Here is a 21,323-nt window from a genome sequence, read left to right as displayed (position 1 = left end):
CCAGGTCTCTCTTGTTTTTGGCTCCTTCACCACCACCAGCTGCCCTGCTTCTCTCTTCATCTCTCTCTCTCTTCCACTGGCCCTTTGAGTGACAGCACATGTGCTGGGGTTCATAGGAGGCCTGCTGCTGAAATTCTAACCCCCTTTACCCCACGACTGTGAGACATACCCCAGCTATGGACAGGGCGGAGCTCAGAGAGACAGATGCTGGAAGAGGAAAGGAGGGAGAGACTCTCACACAGAAGGGTAGACTGTAGGACGACAGACAGAAGGAAAGAGAGACAAGGATTTGCAAGTTGGAGTGTTTGGCCTTTTTTCACACAAAGGAGTCACTGAGGAGTCTTGATCATCTGGTGGTCAGAAAACTGCCCAGACTGAGTATCCGAGTGCAGATGATGAGGATGGCAGTGAGGATGCTGATGGTGTCTTTGCTGAGTGTGCTGTTTTGTCAGGTAAGAAAAATGTCCCTTCTCAGCAGCTGTCGACCAAGATAAGCTGAATACAATGATTTATCAAAGCTTTCGTTGTTTGTTTGTCTGTGTGGCAGAGGATCTTTAAATAACACTCAAACCCATATAAAAAGGTTTAAATTGCAAAGTGTTGTGAAACTTGGAACACAGGTCGAAGAGGCATGTGCCACAAACAAAACTGCTGTAAATAAACTCTTACTTTTGAGTTGTAGCGTGTGATTCTAGTTCTGTCTCTTTCCCTCTTCTGAGCCTTTTCTACTCCTGTACAATGTGATCTGTTTTAGAGAATGACCTTAGCTTGCTCAGTTCTTCAAATACACAGTTTAGATTTCTTACCTGAGTGATCTCCTCCATCAAACTTCTCCTAATTTTCATCAGTGGAGACTCCACAGTGGCTCAGCAATCAGGGCTTGTGGCTGATCCAAACATTTCATTCTTGTTGGAGTGAGGATGATTAAGTATGTTGAGAAAGACAAGACTCCAGATGTTTACAGAGGGCTCAAGGCATCATTAGTAGCCCATGTCAGCAGTGGCCATTATGAGATCTAAAATTGATGACAACATAAACTGACTTATAGCCAACAGCACTTCCAAATATTATCCATCTTTCTCTCTGTTTGGAGTTGTAATGCAGCCCAGGTTGGGAAGATGACTGATCCGGCTGGATGAAGTTGTTATGATCTGTCTTGCAATTGACTATACATGCAGAAGATGCTTTATAGCCATTGAAATGAATCACTCATATCTTCTCAGTTTTGAGGCCTTTCATGCCTTGTTAAATGTTTCTGCAGCTTTTCACTCTCTTTCTGGTTGGAAGTCTTGTACTCTGACCTCATGTTGCTTCTGTGGTCTTTCTTTCATTCTGGGCAGTAAATAGATTGCAGGGAGGGAAATTGGACTTTTGAACAGAGGTGTGATAGCTTACAGACATAAGCAAAGCACATGGTCACAGCTCGGTCTTAACCCGTGTGATATTTCAGTCTAGTCCTTATATGTATAATGTATAATGTTAATGTGAACATATGTAAATAATCCTTTCAATGATGTGAAGTTCTGGTAAACCCTGAATCACTAGTACGGTGAAGTTCCCCAGGTTCCATGCAGATATAAGACCACTTCAGCTGTGTGTGGCAAGGCTGATATGGGGTTACATTCCCTCTTCACATGTCAGAGGCTTGTCCCAGTCTCTTTCGGTTTACTTACAGCCTAGTGATTTTTAATGTAATGTATACTTTTGAAGAAATACTAAAACAAAACTGAATCTAGTATTTGCAAACTGTCACCCCCATGTTGGCTAAAAATCTTTTCATCCTTAAATTTACTATACTATATTATATATATATATAGTATACATATTATATATACTATACTATATTAAATATACTATAACATTAAAGAAAAAGCCATATTCACAATAGTCATTGAAATGAGTAGAAACTGATAAACGTAATGATGAATTAAAGATTTGCTAAACTATAATTTAGCTAAATAAGGCCTGCTTTTGAATTTAATTGAGTTGAAAATACTGATAAAAAAAAAAAAAAGAAAAAAACTATTCTGGACAAATTAGAACACTTTGCTCACGATCAGTGGACAATCCTGTCAACAAGTGCGGAGGTCTGCTTGAAAGTTACAGAAACATCTGACTGCAGTGATTTCCTCAAATGATTGTTCAGTTTACAAATGATATAAGCTATATTAGTTTATCATTTTTGTTTTTGTCATACTTTTTTTTTTAAATATATTTGTGATAAATTTTAATTTCAACTTTCTTCAGTAACATTTGGTTTATTGTCTTCTTCAATAGGTGCTCATGGATAAATTTTATGTCTGTGCCGTTCCAGCTAAAGTCTCAGATACTTACAATTGACATGAAGAGAAAGACTTTGATACAAATTAAAATAGAGACAAAAGAAAACTTTACTGAACATTTCATCAACATCAGCCGTTCCTGACTTAAATGTTACGCTGTGTGCTATCTGATACGTCCCATTTACATATACATGTGTGTATCTGTATGTGTATGAATTTACATAAATATTTGGTGGATTTTAAGTTGTTTTCTATTTTGTTTTTCTTTGCTAGGAGCAAAAGAACAGTTGAGATGAGCTCAGATGTGTGAACTACGCACAAAAACCAGATATGAATTCATATTTTATGTCTATGAACAACCCATAGACCACTATCTTATTGTTTTCACAGAACTTTGTGTGCTGCTGCACAGCATGCTCACATTTTCCCTTTACAATGATTCATAGATGGCAATGTTGAACCACAAAGTTATGCTGGTGCTGCTTTCTTTATCCTAAAACCTTAAAGAAAAAAGCCACTTAAACTTTTCTTGGTTCTTGAAGGCATTTTTTTTCCTTCTCGTTCAAGAGGCTTTAGAACAGAAATCATGTCCAATAGGCTTCATAAATAAAACAAATGTGTCAAAGGATTTATTTAAAAAAGAGAAATAACAAAATCATCTGAATGAAGTTCAGTTAACCAGCAACAGGTGATCCAGCCAAAGCTTTTATCAGTGTCATTTGATATCTTTCAGTTGTGCTCCTTTAGTTTTCTGTGTTTGAACTGAAGAGTTCAGGCCTGTTGGCTGCATGTTGTGGTGATGAGTGGGCAACAGTCACAGCTGTTCCCAGATGCATACGTGATGCCATTTGTCCCGGTCTATAATCCCCCCTCGCAGAAAGAGGAGTGCGTCTCCCCCAGACCATGAAATCAAAATACAAATCAAGAGTGTGTAGCAGCGACCAGCTGGCGCTGAGGTCTCACTCGTCGGAAACAATCAGTCAGGGGGTTTAGACCCTGAATCGTGCTGGGTATGGCTACCTACATGATGTTTTTCACTGAGTGGAGTTTCGCAGGGAGCAAAAGGTGGAGAGGCGACTAAAGAAAGGGAAAAAAATCAAGTAAACAGTTAAGTCAGTTTCCACTCTTTCATGTTGCCTCGTTATTTTTTTACAGACTGAGACATGGAGGACCAGCCGCTGGTGACAATTGCTGATTTAAGGTCCTACAAAATATCATGTTAGCAGTTATGTCATGAGTTTTCACGTTTGTGCATTGTTTTTCATTTTGACTGTTAAAGTTTCAGCTGTCTCCACCTTATAATATCTTACTTTTTCTTTCCTCATGAAAATTTCTCTCAAGTCTTGTTTCTTTTTCTAAAGTATGTTTAGTTATTTTGATTCTGTGAAACATCTAAATAAAACTTCAGAACTTTCCACAAACTTTTACCTAAACATAATTATGTATCAGTGCAGAGATGTCTGCCAGTTTTGGCCTTTCTATTAATCACTGTGGGATTTTTTTTTTTTTTAAATGTGTCAGTGATAGTAGAAATATATAAAGATTAATTGAGTCATTCTAGTTTGATTGCTTAAAGAGGTTGTTGATTGCTGAGTTACCGATAAAAATGTGTTTGATGCATTTCTTTACAAAAACAAATAGAAAAAAGAGGCAATTGATCGGATCACTGTTGTAAATGTTCATGTCTTTGATGTTGTTACTGATTATCTGTAACTTAATCCTTTATTTAAGTTGCCAAGTGTGCCATTTTATTTGGTTTTTTTCAGAAACTCAGTCTTTATGTATTTATGAGACTGCATTTCTCAGACATTTGCTGAACAGAGGAGGCATGCTTGTTGTTGCACCATAAATAGTGTCCATGCCCAAGCCAGGCAGCCATGATGAAGCAACGAGATGGGGTGGGGTGGGACCAGGAGTGGAGAGGACAGACTGGTTGAATGTTTGTGTCTGAGGATCAGCAACAGAAGTGACCAAAGGAGCACCTGTGCAACCTGTGGCCTGCAGCTGAGCAGACTGTCTGGCATGCTTTTGGCAACGCCGACTGGCTGCTCAGTATTTTGTTGAGTTATTTGTGCAACTGTTGCACTGACACACACTTATGAAGAGGGCACACATACGGTGACTGGGAATTGCAAAACAATATTATATTGGATGAAACACTTTTACATTTTCTCAGTGAACATTTACATCATTTAAACCATGTTTACATGTACAACACAACAATACTATGCTGAAACACTTTTAGCAACGGCAAAACGGCTTCATATTACAGAGAAAAACTGCTGTGCAAAACACGAAATACTTTTCCAATCCTTAATGCTGACTTGTATCTTCAACTCCAAACCACTTTTACAAAGTTCGGACTTTGTTGCTGAAACACTTTTCCCATTTAAAAGTTGTGGAAACACAAAAGCCTTGACCTGGCATTTCCTTGAGCTGCCACCTTACCATTGTAGAGACGTGTGTGTATTCCAAATCATGGGAGTTTTATTGTCAAGGGGTTTGTGCACCTAGTAGGGTCACCCATGGCCCTTGGACCAAGTGCAGCTATAAGAGCCCAATGATGAGGAAAAACTGGCTGAAGAAGAAGTCCCATCAGGCCTTTTTGACATGTGCCTTAATCACCAATTCTGTTCATAACTTTTATGTACAGGTGGATCAGTGCAACATCTGCAGGAATGCAGACTTTGCCCCGGTCTGTCATGGTGAAGAAGAAGCGTAGCCAAAAGGCAAAGCACTTGAGTTAGCTCAATTCACATAATCAGCAGAAGATGGATGGATGGATGAAAGGATTGATGCACCTGATTCAAATTAAAGTGGAGAATGTCATCCAATAATAAACACAAAAATCTCAAATTGGCATTATCTCAAGGAGAGATGCTGATTTTGAACCAAGCCAGACAGGCAACTTTTCCTTTGTGTGAGCATAGGTAAGTCCCACAAGAGTACAGTCACTGCTGTCACCAGAAATGGAAATATATTTTTGAAAAAAAAGACTCAATCTCGAAGTTTTATTATTCAATATTGGATTAATGGAATTTCAACTGATTCATAATGATTAATCAAGTTGGGGTTTTTTTAACTCAGCCCTATTTTCCACCACTTCAATAATTTTGTTTTGTTCTGAGAATTTCAACAGGGGCTGCACAGTGGTATGGTGGTTGGCACTGTGGCCTCACAGCAAGAAGGTTGCTGGTTTGATCCTTGGCAGGGGCAAAGTTTGGGCAGTGGCCTTTCTGTGTGGAGTTTGCATGTTCTCCCTGTGTATGCGTGGGTTCTCTCTGGGTTCTCCGGCTTCCTCCTACCGCCCAAAGACATGCATGTTAGGTTAATTGACTACTCTAAAATTGCCCATAGGTGTGAGTGTGAATGGTTGTTTGTCTCTGTGTGGCCCTGCGATGGACTGGTGAGCTGTCCAGGGTGTACCCTGCCCTTCGCCCAAAGACTGCTGGGATAGGCTCCAGCTTCCCCGCTACCATTCATTGGATTAAGCGGTTAGGATAATGAATGAATGAATTTCAAACAGTGCTTTTGCCGTGACATTTGCTTTTCTTACCTGGGATGATTTAAAACATGCAGGGAACAAAGCTGCAAGACATGATACCATTTCAAAGAAGGTACACATTTGTACCAGCAGCCACACAGCTTTGACAACTCTGTGAAGGATTGTCCAAAACCAAATGTCTTAGCAACAGATTTGAATCCCTGGAATATAGTTTTATAGGTATGGCCTGAGCATTTAAAGAAAAACTAGAATACACTGAAGGTCAAAATGCTTTTAGAAGCTGCTCAGCAACAGAATGCTTCATGGCTGCAGCTTTGAGACTATTTCATTCTGAAACAAGCTGTTCATACTTCTGTGAGAGTCTTAGGTGAAAGGCCAAGCTGTAAAGGTATCTGGGAAAAACCTCTAAAACAGTTAACATGCATGTGGTGTCATCAGCCAGCCTGTCAGAGAGGGCTCTCACTGGTCTAATTGGTAATGTGACACCTGAGTGTTACTGCATTTTGGTCTGGTAAAAACATTATAACAGTGAGCAGATACTCAGCGGAGTTGCTGTCCACGACACAGCTTCATGTTTGGTGATGTAGAGTGTGTGAAAAGGAAGTGTGTGCAAATCCACAAACTGTCTGTTGAGTACAATCTGGCACTGGTAAGTTTTTTGTTTTTTTTTAAACTGTCTTTCTACATTTTACTTGCCAGAAGAGCTACAATATTATGTGTCTGTTGCAACAGAGCAGTTGTTTTAGTGCATCAAGCCTGGACCCCATGGAAGAGTTTTGTCATCGAATGTTTTCAAAGTTCATAAAATAATGTTAGTCTGTATTCATATTACATGTTCTTATAGGTCATCTCCAATACTTTGAGTGAATTTCTTTACACTGTGTATGGCTCATTTAGCATTTATTAAGTCATAAGCGAACTAACTCATTTTATTTCATAAATATTTAGTGGTTTCTGTGAACAGCTCAAAGACAAGGGGTTAAAGGTCCAAACCTTGTAAATCCACTTGGGGGCTTTATACGTGGCGTTGTCATGTTTATCTTGTATCCATGAAGGCTTCTTTCACTTCTTCACGATTCTGAAGAATCTGTAGTCTGGCTTTGGCCTTGACTGAAATAGCTACTGGATGGTCAGGAATGATATTTAGCAAAAACATCTGAGAAGATAAATTCTCTGCCTGAAGTTAATCAACACCATATGACATTTTGTCCAATGATTTCTTTTAGGTCCGGGTTTAAATGAAACATCCTGACTAAAGTTTCCACATATTAACTGCCATAAAGTTTTCTGAATCAAATCAAATTACTTTTTTTTTTTTTTTTTTTTTTTTAAATTATAAAATGTTTTTCATGCAAAACGCAACACAAAGAGCTTTAGATGCTAAATACAATTTAATGTAATGTGTTTCTGCCCTCAGATCCTCGTCAGAACACGTTCCACTGAGTTGTGAAGTAACTGTAAAAATTACCTGGTGGGCCTGCATGTAAGAACACCAGTCAGTCAGATCCCACATAGGGTAGAATGTATCCAGCCATCTCACTGTAATAAAGTGCACATTTGTGAATGAATCTATGTGTGAATTCAACAGGTGACTGATCTGCAGAATTTTTTCTCTTTACTTGAATTCTTCGCACATCTTCATTATTGCAGTACATGATATTGCATTGTGCCGATATCCGTCTTCATTTTCATGGTTCCCTTTTTGCATCATGTCTTAAGACACAGACAGTCCCTGTTGTTTAACATATGTATTAAAAGACGGCTGTGGACAATTCTTGGGGTTCATGTGTGGAGATGACCTAAAGAATGTTGCATATTCATTTTGCTAGTCGGATTCACCTGCGTGGAACTCCATTTGAAGCTATGGAGAAATCATTATCACTTCCTGTTTTTAGTCCAAGCCTTAGTTTATGTAAAAAAAAAAAACAAAATAAAATAAAATAAAAAAGGAAAACTCAGCTGTAAATTCAGCTGTATTTCTCATTAGCAAGCTCTGGCATTAATACCTTAAGCTAGCTGCTGTCTATTTTTTGTCATTTTACTAAATTTTAATTTAGCAAAAATAACAAAGTGGCCAAAATTCATGGTTGTCTCATTTTCTCATACTTATGCTTTACCTTTAAGGTACATTTTGTATGAATTACTGACATCAAGTTGTCAAGATGGTCATAGAAATGACGTGAAATGCGAAGCACAGTTGTGAACAGATGGTGGGCATTAGTGGCTCAAATTCTTCCAGACATAAATATGTTTTCATCTGTCCAGTTGCCCCAGTTGCAGCAATGACTATACATTCAGTGTTGGGCAAATTACTTTAAACAAATAATTTACTATAGGTAATAGTTACTTCTTCCAAAAAGTAACTGAGTTACTAACAGAGTTACAGCAAAATAAAAACAATTAATAACTGGAAAAAGTCATTATTCAGTTACTTTTTATGTTCAGATTTGTTCCTTATAACAAAATTTCAAATTAATCTCCATGTTTGTTTATTCATTATAAAACTGAATATTATATTTGACTAATGGATGAATTGGACACTATATAGGATAAATTACAACAATATTGCTTGGATGTCACGGCTCCAAAAGAGGTACCTAATGTGATATTACTTATGTCCAGCCACCAAGAAGAAATACTTTGTCTCTGGGTATAGTAAACATTTGACATTACATTCTTCTATGTGTGCATTTGTTTTTGCTTGCACTTAATGATTTACCCAAGTCTGTCATGACATTTTGCTCTTCGTCAGTGAAGTATCATCAGTGAAGTTATTTGGGTGTCCGTAAAACACAAAGTTCTCAGTAAGATGAGGAAAGTGTCCAGAATTATAGTCTAATGCTATCTGCGTCTTCAGTGTTAACTGTTCACTGAATTCTGGGTAAGAGACATAATTCTGGAAAAACTTTTGGCTCCAACATATGATGTGGCTTCATTCTTGCATCTGGTCACAACAGAACAGCAACTCTTCTTTTACTCAAACACTAAAGAATATTCTCAAGTTTTAACTGAATCAATCCAGCTCCTCTCCACTAAAGCAGTGGCACAATACACTCCCTACAAATGGGAAATTTGTCTTCACCCAAACAACAATAAATCTCATATTAAAACAGTATTGCACTGTCAGTAACGTATGTGAAAAGAGTATAGTCCTTCTGTTGGCAAATGTTTCAAAACTGTGTGTGTCTTCTGTTTGTCTTTTAAGGGGTTACTAATCTCAAACTACTACACAAAGCCAGTACAGCAGTTTTAAAACTCAGAGACTTCTCACTTCACAGGAGTTTGTCCTTTCAGAGGACAAACAAAACTCATGTTTTAATTTTCTTCCCCTGCCAGGTTCAGCATTGCCATATCAGGACTGATGATTACAATGAAAATAATAATAAAAATGTCCAGAATATCAAGGGCAGCCATACAGTATATATGGGAACTTGTCAGATTTTTTGTTGTTCCTTGGTAGAGTAAATGTGTGTGGCAAAATATGTCACACAGACTGCTGTTCTGTAGGTTGTGATGCTGGACAGGACAGGGTTTAAAAAAGAGAGAGAGGGGGACACTATAGTAAAACGTTTGGCTCAGATAAGATATCTGCTATGCACTCTAGTGATCAGAAGTTTGGGGACATTTTTGAAGTTGAATTTTATGGAAAACTGTCCCAAAACTTATTATCATGAAGTGGACCCACAGCATATTGATATAAAAGGCTCATTCTAACAAAATAAGAAAAATTTAATAGAATTTTTTTATTTTGTTTTGTTTTGTAAAGTGATTAAATGGCAATAAAAACACAGTTACCTTATATTAAAAATTTCTGTCATTGACCTTGTATGAAATTCCTTTGACTTTTGCAAAGCCAGTCTGTGGTTCCTCTTAACTAAGTCTGTTGTTTGGTGAGTAGAGCAAAGAAGAGCTGTGTGATTTGTTTTTAAGTTGAATTAACTTACAGTCTGACACTCCCTGGTTGGAAACTTGCAGTGTGAGCATTCCCAAAGTAAGACAAATGTGCTCATCCAAGCTTGATTGGCACAATTTAAGGAAGCGCTACATTTAGAAATCCAACTGTGACACAGCTGTTATGGACTTTGAGGTTAAGTAACAATCTAGTTTATCATCGGGAAGGTTTAAGAGCTCAAAAATGCAGAAGTGTGAAAAACAATTGGGTTGTCTCTGTGAGGGTGACATCCACCACTGGAATATAAGTGTACACATCTGTGTGTTTGTAGGTAATAACGATGGCAAAAATAAGTTAAATAGATAGGGGTCAGGAATATGGAACAGTCTAAGATTAGCGTGCCCCTTGACTCGGTCTGTAAATGCCAGCCATGGTTGCCATTCTTCCCAGACTGTCCAGCAGCATACCAGAGGATCAGAACAACATATAACCCACTGAGACTGGGGAGGACAACACACATACATGTCACAAATATACATGCCTGAGATATACTGTACCATCCAGAACTCTTTATTTCTCTATGTTTTACTTTCAAGACGCTGGACTATTTTGGTAGATTAATAGTTTTCTGGGCTTATTTAAAGCCTCTAACGTCTGTTTATACATTGGTTAGTCTTTCACTCTATTTTAGCCTCGTCCTTGTACCTGACCATGTTCCTAAGAATGTGTTTTCTGTTTGTAGTCACTCAATGTTGACCTTTGAACCACAGCTTTAAAAAGACATACAATTCAAAAGGAAAGAGAAAATTCAAAGGCCGGAAGAGATGCATCTGAACCTTCAGTAGATCCATCTACAGCTCACTCATCAGAATTGGTTTCCAAGGATGACTAGCTGTTACGAAGCTAGTCGGAAACAGGAAGGGAGAAAAGGATGAAGAGTCCCAAATGACATAAAAAATGGACCAAAAATCATTGACAGTAAGGCTCATATACGAAGAACCTTTACATTAATGAAGCAGTGTGGGATCATCTTGACAGTTTCCAGAACAAAATAAGGCAAAGGTGCTTTTACCAAGTACTGAAGGAAGTTTATTGATCTAGAACTGATTTTTCCCTGTAGGCTGTAATTTCTTTATTTTTCTATTTATTTAAAAAAAAGTTTTTTGCAGATGTTTTAATAAATTTCCGTGTTTCCAGTTTTACTGTAAAAATATGAAGACATGACTTTGCACATGGCTGTACATCTAATGAGACAAGTGAATCATCACTATTCTCTTACATGTGATTGAAAAACACAACGTAATAAATCTTTCTGCTTATGGTGATTATGCCCGTGAGCTTTTAAACATATGAGATGTAATGCTGACTGCAGAGAAATCCCTGAGAAGAGCAGGAAGCAAACCAAGGAAATGTGTATGTAAGCTCATGCGTGGGTGGGTGTTCGGTTGATGCACATGTGTACGTGTAAACTTGCGTATGGTGCGTGAGAAAGCGTGCATGTGAATGTGTCTGTGGAATTCCTACAGCAGAGCAGATCTGTAAGGTGACCCCAAACTCCCAGTCAGGTGCAGAGCTGAGCATAAAGGGGAATTTGTGAGTGTGAGCGGGAATGCGGGTGGGAAAGCACAGGATCTAAATCCATAGTCGACAGCTGTTGTGCGCGTGTGTTTCTCACACACGATGTGTGTGTGTGTGTGTGTGTGAATGTATTTGTGTGAACATATTGAAGACAGCAATGTGATGACGGAGGGTCTGTGAAATGAGCATGTGTGTTTGTGTTTCCTTGTCGTGAGATTAATTTGCACCCGGATCAAAGGCAGATAACAAAGACGTGCATTAGTAAGTGAAACCTGAAGCTGGTACTGCTCTCCTGGACAGTCCTGTAGACTCCACATCACAGTTAGCAAACACAACTATTGCAGCAGGCCACAGGGAATGTCAAAGCACTGTGGGATACTAAACAGCTGCAAATGCATGTAATGCTATAATGTTTCCCATCCATGAAGATGAGTTAGGAGAGTTTAAAAAAAAAAAAAAGAGGATCTAAAGGACTTCCAACATTTTTCCCTCAGGTGTGGAGCTCTGCAGGATATCACCACAATGATGTAAAGCTGTACCAGCAGGCCATGTTCCCCTGGAGAAATCAAGGCAAAGCAGCGGTCCGAGTGAAAAGGGACTGGATTATTCCTTCCATCAGAGTGCTGGAGAACAGCAGGCAGATTCCTGAAGATCTTGTTCAGGTAAAAATGTCAAACACGGCATTTAATAAGGAAAAACCTTTCATCAATGGATAACTGCTCCTGCCACAGACATTTTTTATGTATGATGTCACATCTTTTTAAGCGTGACATGAAACAGTCTCTCTACTGCAGAGTTTTCTGGCTGTAACAACTACTTTTGTTCCGATTTAAATTTCATTACGAATAATGAGAGCAATGAGCAGTCCTTACTCTGTGTATCACACTAAATGTTGATTTAAGGCTGAGATGTGATTTCTCATTTTAAGTTAAACTGCTTTTAGAAAATTCCCATGTTTTGTCGCCATCTTTCTACTAAATGACACACTGTGGTGAAAAACAAGACTCAGTTAAATGTCAGAAGGTGAATTCACAGAAAAAAGGCAGCATAGTTGTCTAACTTGATGCTTTTTGCACTGTACAGATGGCAGAGTAAGGTTGATGGATAGCTTTGCACCCAAGATTTTATTACATTATTGTTTTCCAGGTTTTGGCCAAAGTTTGTATTATAAAAAGTCATTATTAAGTCATTGTTTTTCATGGTCTAATTTATAGTTCAGCACAGGCTAATTTGATTTATTTTACTCAGTTCTGTTATAGAACAATCCACCACAGGTAAGTAAATGTAGAAATCTACAGGTAAATTGAAGAAGTATTTAATAAATAAACTAAAGGTTTTCAAAAATAAAGCTTGCTGTGTTAGCAACAATGAAGTTGTTCCAAACTTGAAAAAGTAAAGCCATGTGAAAAAAGAAGGAAAATGAGTTTTTCTCCCTTTAAATTTACAAATATAATGTTTGAGAATATCCAATCTATTTCTCATGAATGTGCCTCTTGAATCACAAAAACTCCGTTTTTAGCTTCTTTGTTTTTGGGTCCATGATGCATTTATTTTAACCTGCAACAACCAAAACAGCTGAGATAAAAGCAACAACATACCTCTAAATTCTGGCAGTTTTTGTAAATTCTAGTTCTTTGGGGACACATTTTGTTTACAGCCAATCACGGAAACTTTATGAATTCCCCACAGTACTGTTCCACACCTCTGAGCAACATCCTATCCATACCAGTGCTCCCCAAGGCTCATGGGTGGTGTTTCGGTCAGAGCCATCTGACCCACCAAACCAACAGGAAAAGTATGAAGTTCACAACTTAAACTGATGCAGTACTTGCAAAGCCTCCCTACAGGCTAACAATGAGAATGAAATATATAAACAAATCTGAAATGCGTACTGGTAACAATATCCTAGTGTTAAGTTTAAACCCTTAACATCTTAACATAATTATCATTAAATAAGGAAGAAGCCAGATGAAATTCCCAACACCTAGGATATGGTTTACTGATTAATAAGAAGATGCAGGTATTATATGTTTCTCCATCCTGTCCCTTTTACACTTGCAGGTCGCAACCATTTTTTTCTTTATTTAATCTTTTTGTATTGTTCTATTCTAATGAAAATGTTTGTGTTGTTTGTCATCCTTGGAGTGGAAAAATAATTATAAATAAATAAATAGTGTAAACAAAAAACCCTTCCATATTGCAACTTGTGGAAGCAAAAAGCAGACTTTTTTTCTTTGTTGGCTTTAATGAGGTGTTGTCTGATGTGTATTTGTACTTTACGTTAGGACTGACAACAGTGTTTAAAAGACATGTGGAATATAAATATTGTGTTAAAGCTGTTAAAGGCTCCCAGTATGACTGCAAATCCTGTGAGAGGAAAATCACCAAGCTACTTTTCTACGGTGATGTATGCTTTACATGCAACATGTCAAAGAAAGAGGAAACAAAATGTGGAGCATACTCTTTGCTATTATTGGTTCTGATTCTCAGAGGCCTCTTGAGTTCAAGGACTCACATCTGATGTGTAAAACACGTGCTTGACAATGCCCCCTCCCTACTGACTCATGAGGCTTCCAGTGATCAGCTTCTTGTTGTCTTCACAGATCAAATCAGACAAAATCTTCTCAGGTGAAGTGATATACAAGTTAGAGGGGCCAGGGGTGGACCAGGAGCCCAAGAACCTCTTTGAGATTGATGATAAAACAGGAGTAATCAGGAGCAAGGGGCCGCTGGACAGAGAGAAGTACAGCAGCTTCACGGTAAGGCAGCATTGAAGAATAATCAAGCAGAGGAACAATTCATGCTCTGAGAGCTTACACGTGTTCCAAAGCATTGCTTCGTGTTTCTGTCTTATATCATACATCACTGTGTCACACTCTAGTGCAAACAGCTAGAGGTCAATTTTCCAGAGCCTTTATGGGCACCTTGGGAGAGATGTCAGAGTGTTTCATGGATGAACATACTCCACTTCTGCCAGCATATGTTGTGCACATAAACCACATATACCTGAAGTCTTAGAGTGGATCATTGAATGATGGAAAGCTTGATGTTTTATTTCATTAATCCAGAATATATTTATGACACTTTTCATGTGTGTCTGTGTGTGTTTGTGTGAAAAGCTTAAAGCATTTGCGTTATCCCCAAGTGGAGAAAGACTAGAGAACCCCACCACCATCGAGATAGTGGTGCTGGATCAGAATGACAACAGACCTGCCTTCACTCAGAGTCAGTTTGTTGGGACCGTCGCTGAGTTTTCTGTCCCAGGTACAGCTATTGATCCCACATTAACATTTCCTGTCTTTTTGATCATAAAGTTCATTTCAAAAAGTCATCTTAAAATTCCTTCCTGGCGTAGTTTTACAATTGCATGAAGTGCCATTTAAGTGTGATAGATTTCCTACACAGCACCATAGTTTCCTGGTGACAATAATATATAAAACTGTTTGCATTCAGCTGGCAAACATACAAAACCAGATATTCCCCCTGTGAGATGTTAGAACTAGAAGAGAATTGATTAGTTTATATTTGCCAAGCAAGAGGCTGAAATAGGACTCCAACAGAATGCTAATGTTAATACATCCATTAGCATGACGGAAGCTCGCCTGACTAAAATTGCCTGTTTTACTAAAATGTTGGCAGCCTATCTAAAAAAAAAAAAAAAATAAAAAAAAAAAAGCAGACAGAAAAAAGTAAGTAGTTTAAAGACAAAGAAAGTCCTTGTTTTTTCATAAACTTAGTATAAAAATATGATGACATTAAACAATAACAGTTACTTGGTAAAGTGCAAATCTTTTTATCATGTCAACCCACACTTCACAGTGCTCCTATTCTACATAATACATCCACAGGGGTCATGTGCTCTTCCAGGAATAAGCAAACAATAATTACATTGAGCACCTATAGTGTTTGTAATGCAGTTACATTTAAACCCTTAAAATAGGATCCTTTAAAGTGATGTTTGCATTGCAAAGAGAATGTATGTTAGCCTTAACTTAACCAGGAAACAGCAACGGCAAGGTTCAGACACAGAACTTAGATTAAGTTTAGACTAGGCCAAAAAACTGCACTCTAAAGTCCCTTTCCCCATTTTGGTTTTAGTTTGTTTTAGTTAGTTTGAAGATATGGAGTCCTGAATTATGTAAAGTAAACATGTTCATTATAAAAACACATTATATAGTCAAAAACAGTGTGTACTAGTGTACAATTGCAGAGATAAAGGACTCATTCAATAAGAGAAATCATGAAAAGATGTTTTAAGGAAAGGTCTATCAAACCACATATTTATTTAAAAGTCATAAAACTGGAAATGAGTAGAACAAAATCATTTGGAAAATTGCCATCAACATAAATGAAAACATAACCATAACAACTTTAGGTAAGCCCCTTGTATCTGTTAAACATCTTTCATAAACATATCAACTCCCTAACGATGACCATTGAAACAGTGCAGATAAAGAACTCAGTAACAATGGCAGGTTAATTGTACCAGAAAGACAAATCTTCTGGCAATTTTCGAATTATTGTTATAACATCAACATTATATGAAAATGTTTAATCTGAGGAAAGGAATTTGAACAGGTAACAAGATGCAGCCCAAAGTGAAATAAGGCCTGTCTCTGAAATCACTCCCAAGAGTTTGTTGTATTAACTGACAGTAAGTCAGAGGTTAAAGAAAAGTTGTCATTCATTGGTAAGACCTTTCTATGAGTATTTTGAGAAAAAGGAGATTTTTGAACAGGCTGATTTGTAAAATAACCAAGTAAAGCACACAGCTTTACCAACATTCCTTTTCTTCAGGCTTTAAAATAACATATGAGTGACTGTCGCTGCCTGACTAAAACTCTTCATCATCCCTGGCAGGCACATCAGTGATGTCAGTGTCAGCCACAGATGCTGATGACCCGATGACAGAAAACGCTGCTCTGAGCTACTCTATCATTGGTCAGGAGAGCATTCCTGCCAACGTTGTGAATAAGACTATGTTTGGCATCAATAATGAAACAGGTGCCATCTACATCAGAGACGTAGGCCTGGATCGAGAGGTAAAGCTTCAGATTTTTGCATATTGTCAAAGCTTTGCTTGCTTGTTTTATTTTCTTTTTACTAAAACAAGGCATATTGTGTCTATAGGTGGTAAAAGGTTTTAAGTTAAAGCTACAGGTTGCTGATATGGGGGGTATGGGATTAGGCAGTGAAGGTGTGGCTGTTATCCATGTATCTGATATCAACAACCATGCTCCACAGTTCAGCCCTGCCTCGGTGAGTCTCACACTTGAACTCAAACTACCTTAAACTAAGACACTAATAATCTTTTCAGTTGACCATATATTCCTGTATAGTCATTTCAACAAACTGGTATAAATCCATGTTTCTGTGTTGTATGTTTGCGGTGCATGTAGTACAGAATGACAGCAGTGGAAAACGATTTCAACTATGAGATTGGTCGAGTGAATGTAACGGACAGAGATGATCGTGGAACAGGAAACTGGGAAGCTAAATACTCCATTTCCAACGACCCTAACGGCAACTTTGCCATCAGTACGGATCCTGCCACCAATCAGGGAGTTCTGACCGTGGTCAAGGTACAGCAGGAAGGGGGACTGTAAGGGGGTCATTGTGGTGATATATTAATTATATTAATTTCATGTTAATGTATTTCATTTTCAGTCATTTTGACTCAAAAACAGTTGCACAAATCAGGTAAATCTGTGATGTGATACAGCCTCAGAATGTTTGGAAATGTTGTGTTAACTCTTTCCAATAAGTTTATTAAATTAGATATTTAGCTAATGGTTATAAAAGCACTACATCTTTCCAGTTGTGTTGAGTTTGAATGATTCAAGAATATCTTATCAGTTCAAATAGATGTTATCAGTGAAGTATAATTGATTTATATTGTTTTCTTTCACAAATAAAATTCCAAACTGCTTTAACATAATAATTCATAAAAATATAAAAGAAGAGCATAAATATATATATATATATATATATATATATATATATATATATATATATATATATATATATATATATATATATATATATATATACACACACTAGGATTTAGGCTGTGAGGCACAGCCCAATATTACCATCTAGTGGTTAAAAAAAAATCTGCTCATGCAAAGTGGCTCACTTGGTGTGTTAGATTAGATCAGGGGCATTCAACACAGTCTGTGATCCAGCAAGTTTCCCATGTATTTCTGCTTCAACACACCTGAATCAAATAAAATGGATCTAACACCCTATGAGGTTCTGCACAAAGTCTCATTCATTTGAGTCAGCTGTGTTGGAGCAAGGACACATAGAAAACTTGCTGGATTCTGGACCTTGTAGGATTGACTTGAATACCCCTGACTTAGATGGTTGAATAAGTGAGAAATTAACAATCATGACAATCAAATCAATTAAAGACTGAATTTTGCTTTCCATCTTCTGGACACTTTTAATATTTCTTATTGTTATTATGCGCCTGCAGTGACACAAAATGTTCTTTTCTGCTCTGTGTTACAGCCTCTGGATTATGAAACGAAAACAGACCATGTTCTCATTTTGACTGTGGAAAATATCAGTCCACTGAGCAGCAAGGCTCCCATGATGCCACTAAGCACTGCCAAAGTGCTGGTCACGGTTGTGAACGAGAATGAAGCTCCTTATTTCAAAAACAATCCCATAGAAATTGAAGTTCCTGAGTCTGTGGGTCCTGGGGTGCAACTTACAAGTGAAATTGCTTTAGATCCTGATAATTCTGAGCTGAGGTATGATACAGCAGGTGAATGTAAATAGGGATTTCTTGTCTCAAAATAGATGGTCCCCATGTTGAATTATTTTATCTTCTGTGTGTGGCAGATATGAAATCATCAAAGATCCTGAGAGGTGGCTGGAGATCAACAGACATACCGGACACATCACAGCCAAGAGAAGCTTTAACATGAGATCTCCACATGTTATAAACAATATCTACAGAGCTGTTGTCAAGGTTACAGGTCAGTTCATCATTTTCAGAAGTTACAGTAGGTAGCAGATTAACCATAGATTTATCCTGAAACAAATCAGTCAAACAAAAGACAGAAAAAACATGTAAAGCTTTAAAAAAAACAAATTACTCTTGGCTTTTTTTAACACTCTTTAGAGTCACTCCATTCACTCATGTTCTCTTTTTTTTTTCTTTTTTTTTTTTTTAATTCAAATTAGCCAATATTGTTCTGAAATTATTGTTCCATCAATATTTATTATCAATCTAGGTTGAAATGCAGCAAATTTGCACCACCCATAAAACTGTCGTCACAATGGTTTACAGATATTGATGGCATGTCAGCCACTGCCACAGTGGTCATCTCACTGGAGGAGACCAACGACTTCCCTCCTCTGCTCTTCCCGCTGAGCGGCTCCATTTGCAGAGATTTCAGTAGCACAAGGTCTGGTCTGTTACTGACTGCTGTGGATGAGGACCGCGCTCCACACGCCGCTCCCTTCTTCTTTGACTTCCCTGATGACTCATCAGTCAATTGGACTTTAATTCACGTCAACGGTACGGAAAACAGGACATAAAGGTGCATAAAATACATTCCAGCAACAGACTGCTCTCATATCCTCTCTTTTCCCCATTTTTCCTGGTACAGACACTCATACTGTTCTTCAGCCCATTGGAGAGCTGAAAACTGGAGAGTATGCAGTCCCAGTGCTGGTGTCAGACTCTGGCAGCCCAACTATCACGGCTTACAGTCAGGTCAATGTCACTGTGTGTGTCTGTGACTCGTTTGGAGACTGTAAATCTGAGACGGGGGCTATCTTGGGCTCCAGCGTGGGAATCAGCTTCATCGCTCTCATCATCATCATGGCCTGTGTTGCTCTGCTATTGTGTGAGTTTTGTCTTGAAAAAATATATCGTGCAGTCTTATTGCAATGAAAACATGACTGTAGTTTTTGATGGTTTTGGCTGTTTTAACCAAAAAACAGGAAAAAAAAAAATTTAAATAAACCCTGCTGAAATTTATTGGTGCTAAAATTAAAAAATTAACTTTATGCAACTAACTGATTGAAAAATAATAATCGTCATCAGATTTGATTATTCTCTAACTTTTTTTCCCCAATCCAAATTTTTATAAAGTTGTTTGTGGTGTGAGATTTAATGGCAAATCCAAAATGTTAGATGAAGATAAGATCGTAATGATGAATATTTGCAGTGCTGCTCCTGTTGGCTGTGACTTTGACTGCCTGTGGAAAACGCCACCACATAAAAAAAGGAACAGGTCTGCTTGTTGGGGAATCAGAGGACGACATACGAGACAACGTCCTCAACTATGATGAACAGGGAGGAGGAGAGGAAGACGAAGTAAGGCTCCGACATATGTTCTGTATGTTACTGCATTTTCCCTTTCTGTACATTATCACTGTAACACCGAACCGCATGCCTTCTCCTCTATCCTTGCAGAATGCTTTTAACATTGACCTGCTGTGGAAACCCCTCGATGCACCTTCCAACCCACTGACCTTCTACCCAGGCGCTGGTGTTCCTCGAGGAAAACAGCCTCTGAGGAAGGATGCCCCTCATAACCTGCCCTCCCCCACCTACCCCCGGAGGCCTCCTGCAGATCCTACAGACATTGAGGACTACATCAATGATGTGAGAGGCTCCCAAAATGACTTTCTTTTATACAGCACAAAACCTCCTAAATAACAAAAGTTGTACAAAAGGAAATATGAAACTCCAACAAAGCTGACGGTCAAAAAGTATGTTTTTTTTTTTTTTAAAAGTGTGTATGAAAAAGGAAAACTTTTTAAACACTGTGGACTACTTTCAGATTTGTGTGCTCTATATGGTTTTCATCCATACATACCTCGAGTTGCCTTTCTTACCCATGTTGCACTGTTTTGTTTTGTTTTGATGTCAACTAAGATGCCAGTTTTACAGCTTTCTTTTTGCACTTTTCACAGGAAGTGTTTTTCCAACATGATGCAGAAAAAGCAGCTGCACCAATTCAAATTCAACAAATATGCAAGATTAATAAAATGACATTTTAATCTTCCAGGGCCTGGAGGCAGCAGACAATGATCCAAACGTGCCTCCCTATGACACAGCTCTGATCTACGACTACGAAGGAGAGGGCTCAGTGGCGGGGAGCCTCAGCTCCATTGCTTCAAGCAGCACGGATGGCGATCAGGACTACGACTACCTCAACGACTGGGGACCACGCTTTCAGAAACTAGCCAACATGTATGATCCACGTTAATGTGGTTGGAGCTCCACAGAAATAAGACCTGCGAGGTTCACCAATGGCACACATCGGCTACTGGGGTCTTTTTTTCTGGACACAGTTTAAAGGTTTTCATTGAACACAAGATTGGAAGTGTTCCGTGGAAAAATAGACTCCATATAAAAAAAAGCCATGGGTCTCACATCTAAAGTGCTTTTGCATTTACTAAGAGAAATAGGTTTAAAATATGTATAAAAACAAGGAATAGAAAGTGATTCAGTGTTGTTTAGTGGTGAGATTAAGAAAAGTCAGAGAGATGGTAAAATTGCATGTTCTCATGATTAGTTTGGAGGAAAAGGTGAGTGGTGCAGGAAATGTGTCCTTGCCTGCTGTTTGTCTTCAGCCATGGGCAGCTCAGGAATGACACATGCAGAACAAATGGAAACCTATTTTGATGATTTTTTTTTTTTATACAAGTGATTATTTTATAAAAATGAATTTATTTTGTCATTAGTTTTTTGTTTTATGTAACAACAAATCCCCCATTCCAGCATTTATTTGTGTTTTTGGAAGCAAAGTCAGCGCTAAACACAATTACCTGTAATGATCCAACTGGAGGTGAAGACTTATTGTTCTTTTTTTTAATTTTTTTTTTTTATTTAAGTGTTTATTGAATTCAAATTTTACTGTTGTCTACATAATAAATGCGTGTTTATTTGTCACTATAGATACTGCTTGCTGGCTGGATTAAATAAGAACAAGAATGCAGTTTATTTGTTAAAAGATATTTAATATAGGAGAAGCATACCAGTTATTAAATATTGAAATATTTGACAACACCATCCTTAGACAAATTTAGTCTCTTACAT

At 38.0% G+C, this 21,323-nt stretch overlaps 1 protein-coding gene across 2 annotated transcripts; it reads left to right on the top strand.

Annotated features, from left to right (window-relative positions):
* The first annotated feature begins 230 nt into the window (after positions 1 to 230).
* Positions 231 to 21,176, top strand: cdh15 (cadherin 15, type 1, M-cadherin (myotubule)). 2 transcript variants are annotated; one of them, XM_079239056.1, is made up of 14 exons: positions 231 to 452; positions 11,752 to 11,919; positions 13,861 to 14,016; positions 14,377 to 14,521; positions 16,118 to 16,299; positions 16,388 to 16,516; positions 16,657 to 16,839; positions 17,771 to 18,015; positions 18,107 to 18,243; positions 18,558 to 18,788; positions 18,880 to 19,119; positions 19,444 to 19,592; positions 19,692 to 19,883; positions 20,290 to 21,176. In XM_079239056.1, exons 1-14 carry the CDS (start codon positions 393 to 395, stop codon positions 20,488 to 20,490), a joined length of 2,418 nt encoding a protein of 805 aa, XP_079095182.1. In that variant the 5' UTR covers positions 231 to 392; the 3' UTR covers positions 20,491 to 21,176. The 2 variants fall into 2 exon arrangements, with proteins under 2 accessions (XP_079095182.1, XP_079095183.1); XM_079239057.1 differs by lacking the exon at positions 231 to 452 and adding an exon at positions 3,252 to 3,389.
* The last annotated feature ends 147 nt before the right edge of the window (positions 21,177 to 21,323 follow it).

The sequence above is a fragment of the Telmatherina bonti genome (assembly GCF_933228915.1).
Source record: "Telmatherina bonti genome assembly, chromosome: 1".
Taxonomy (NCBI): domain Eukaryota; kingdom Metazoa; phylum Chordata; class Actinopteri; order Atheriniformes; family Telmatherinidae; genus Telmatherina; species Telmatherina bonti.
This window is presented reverse-complemented; position numbering and strand designations above follow the sequence as displayed.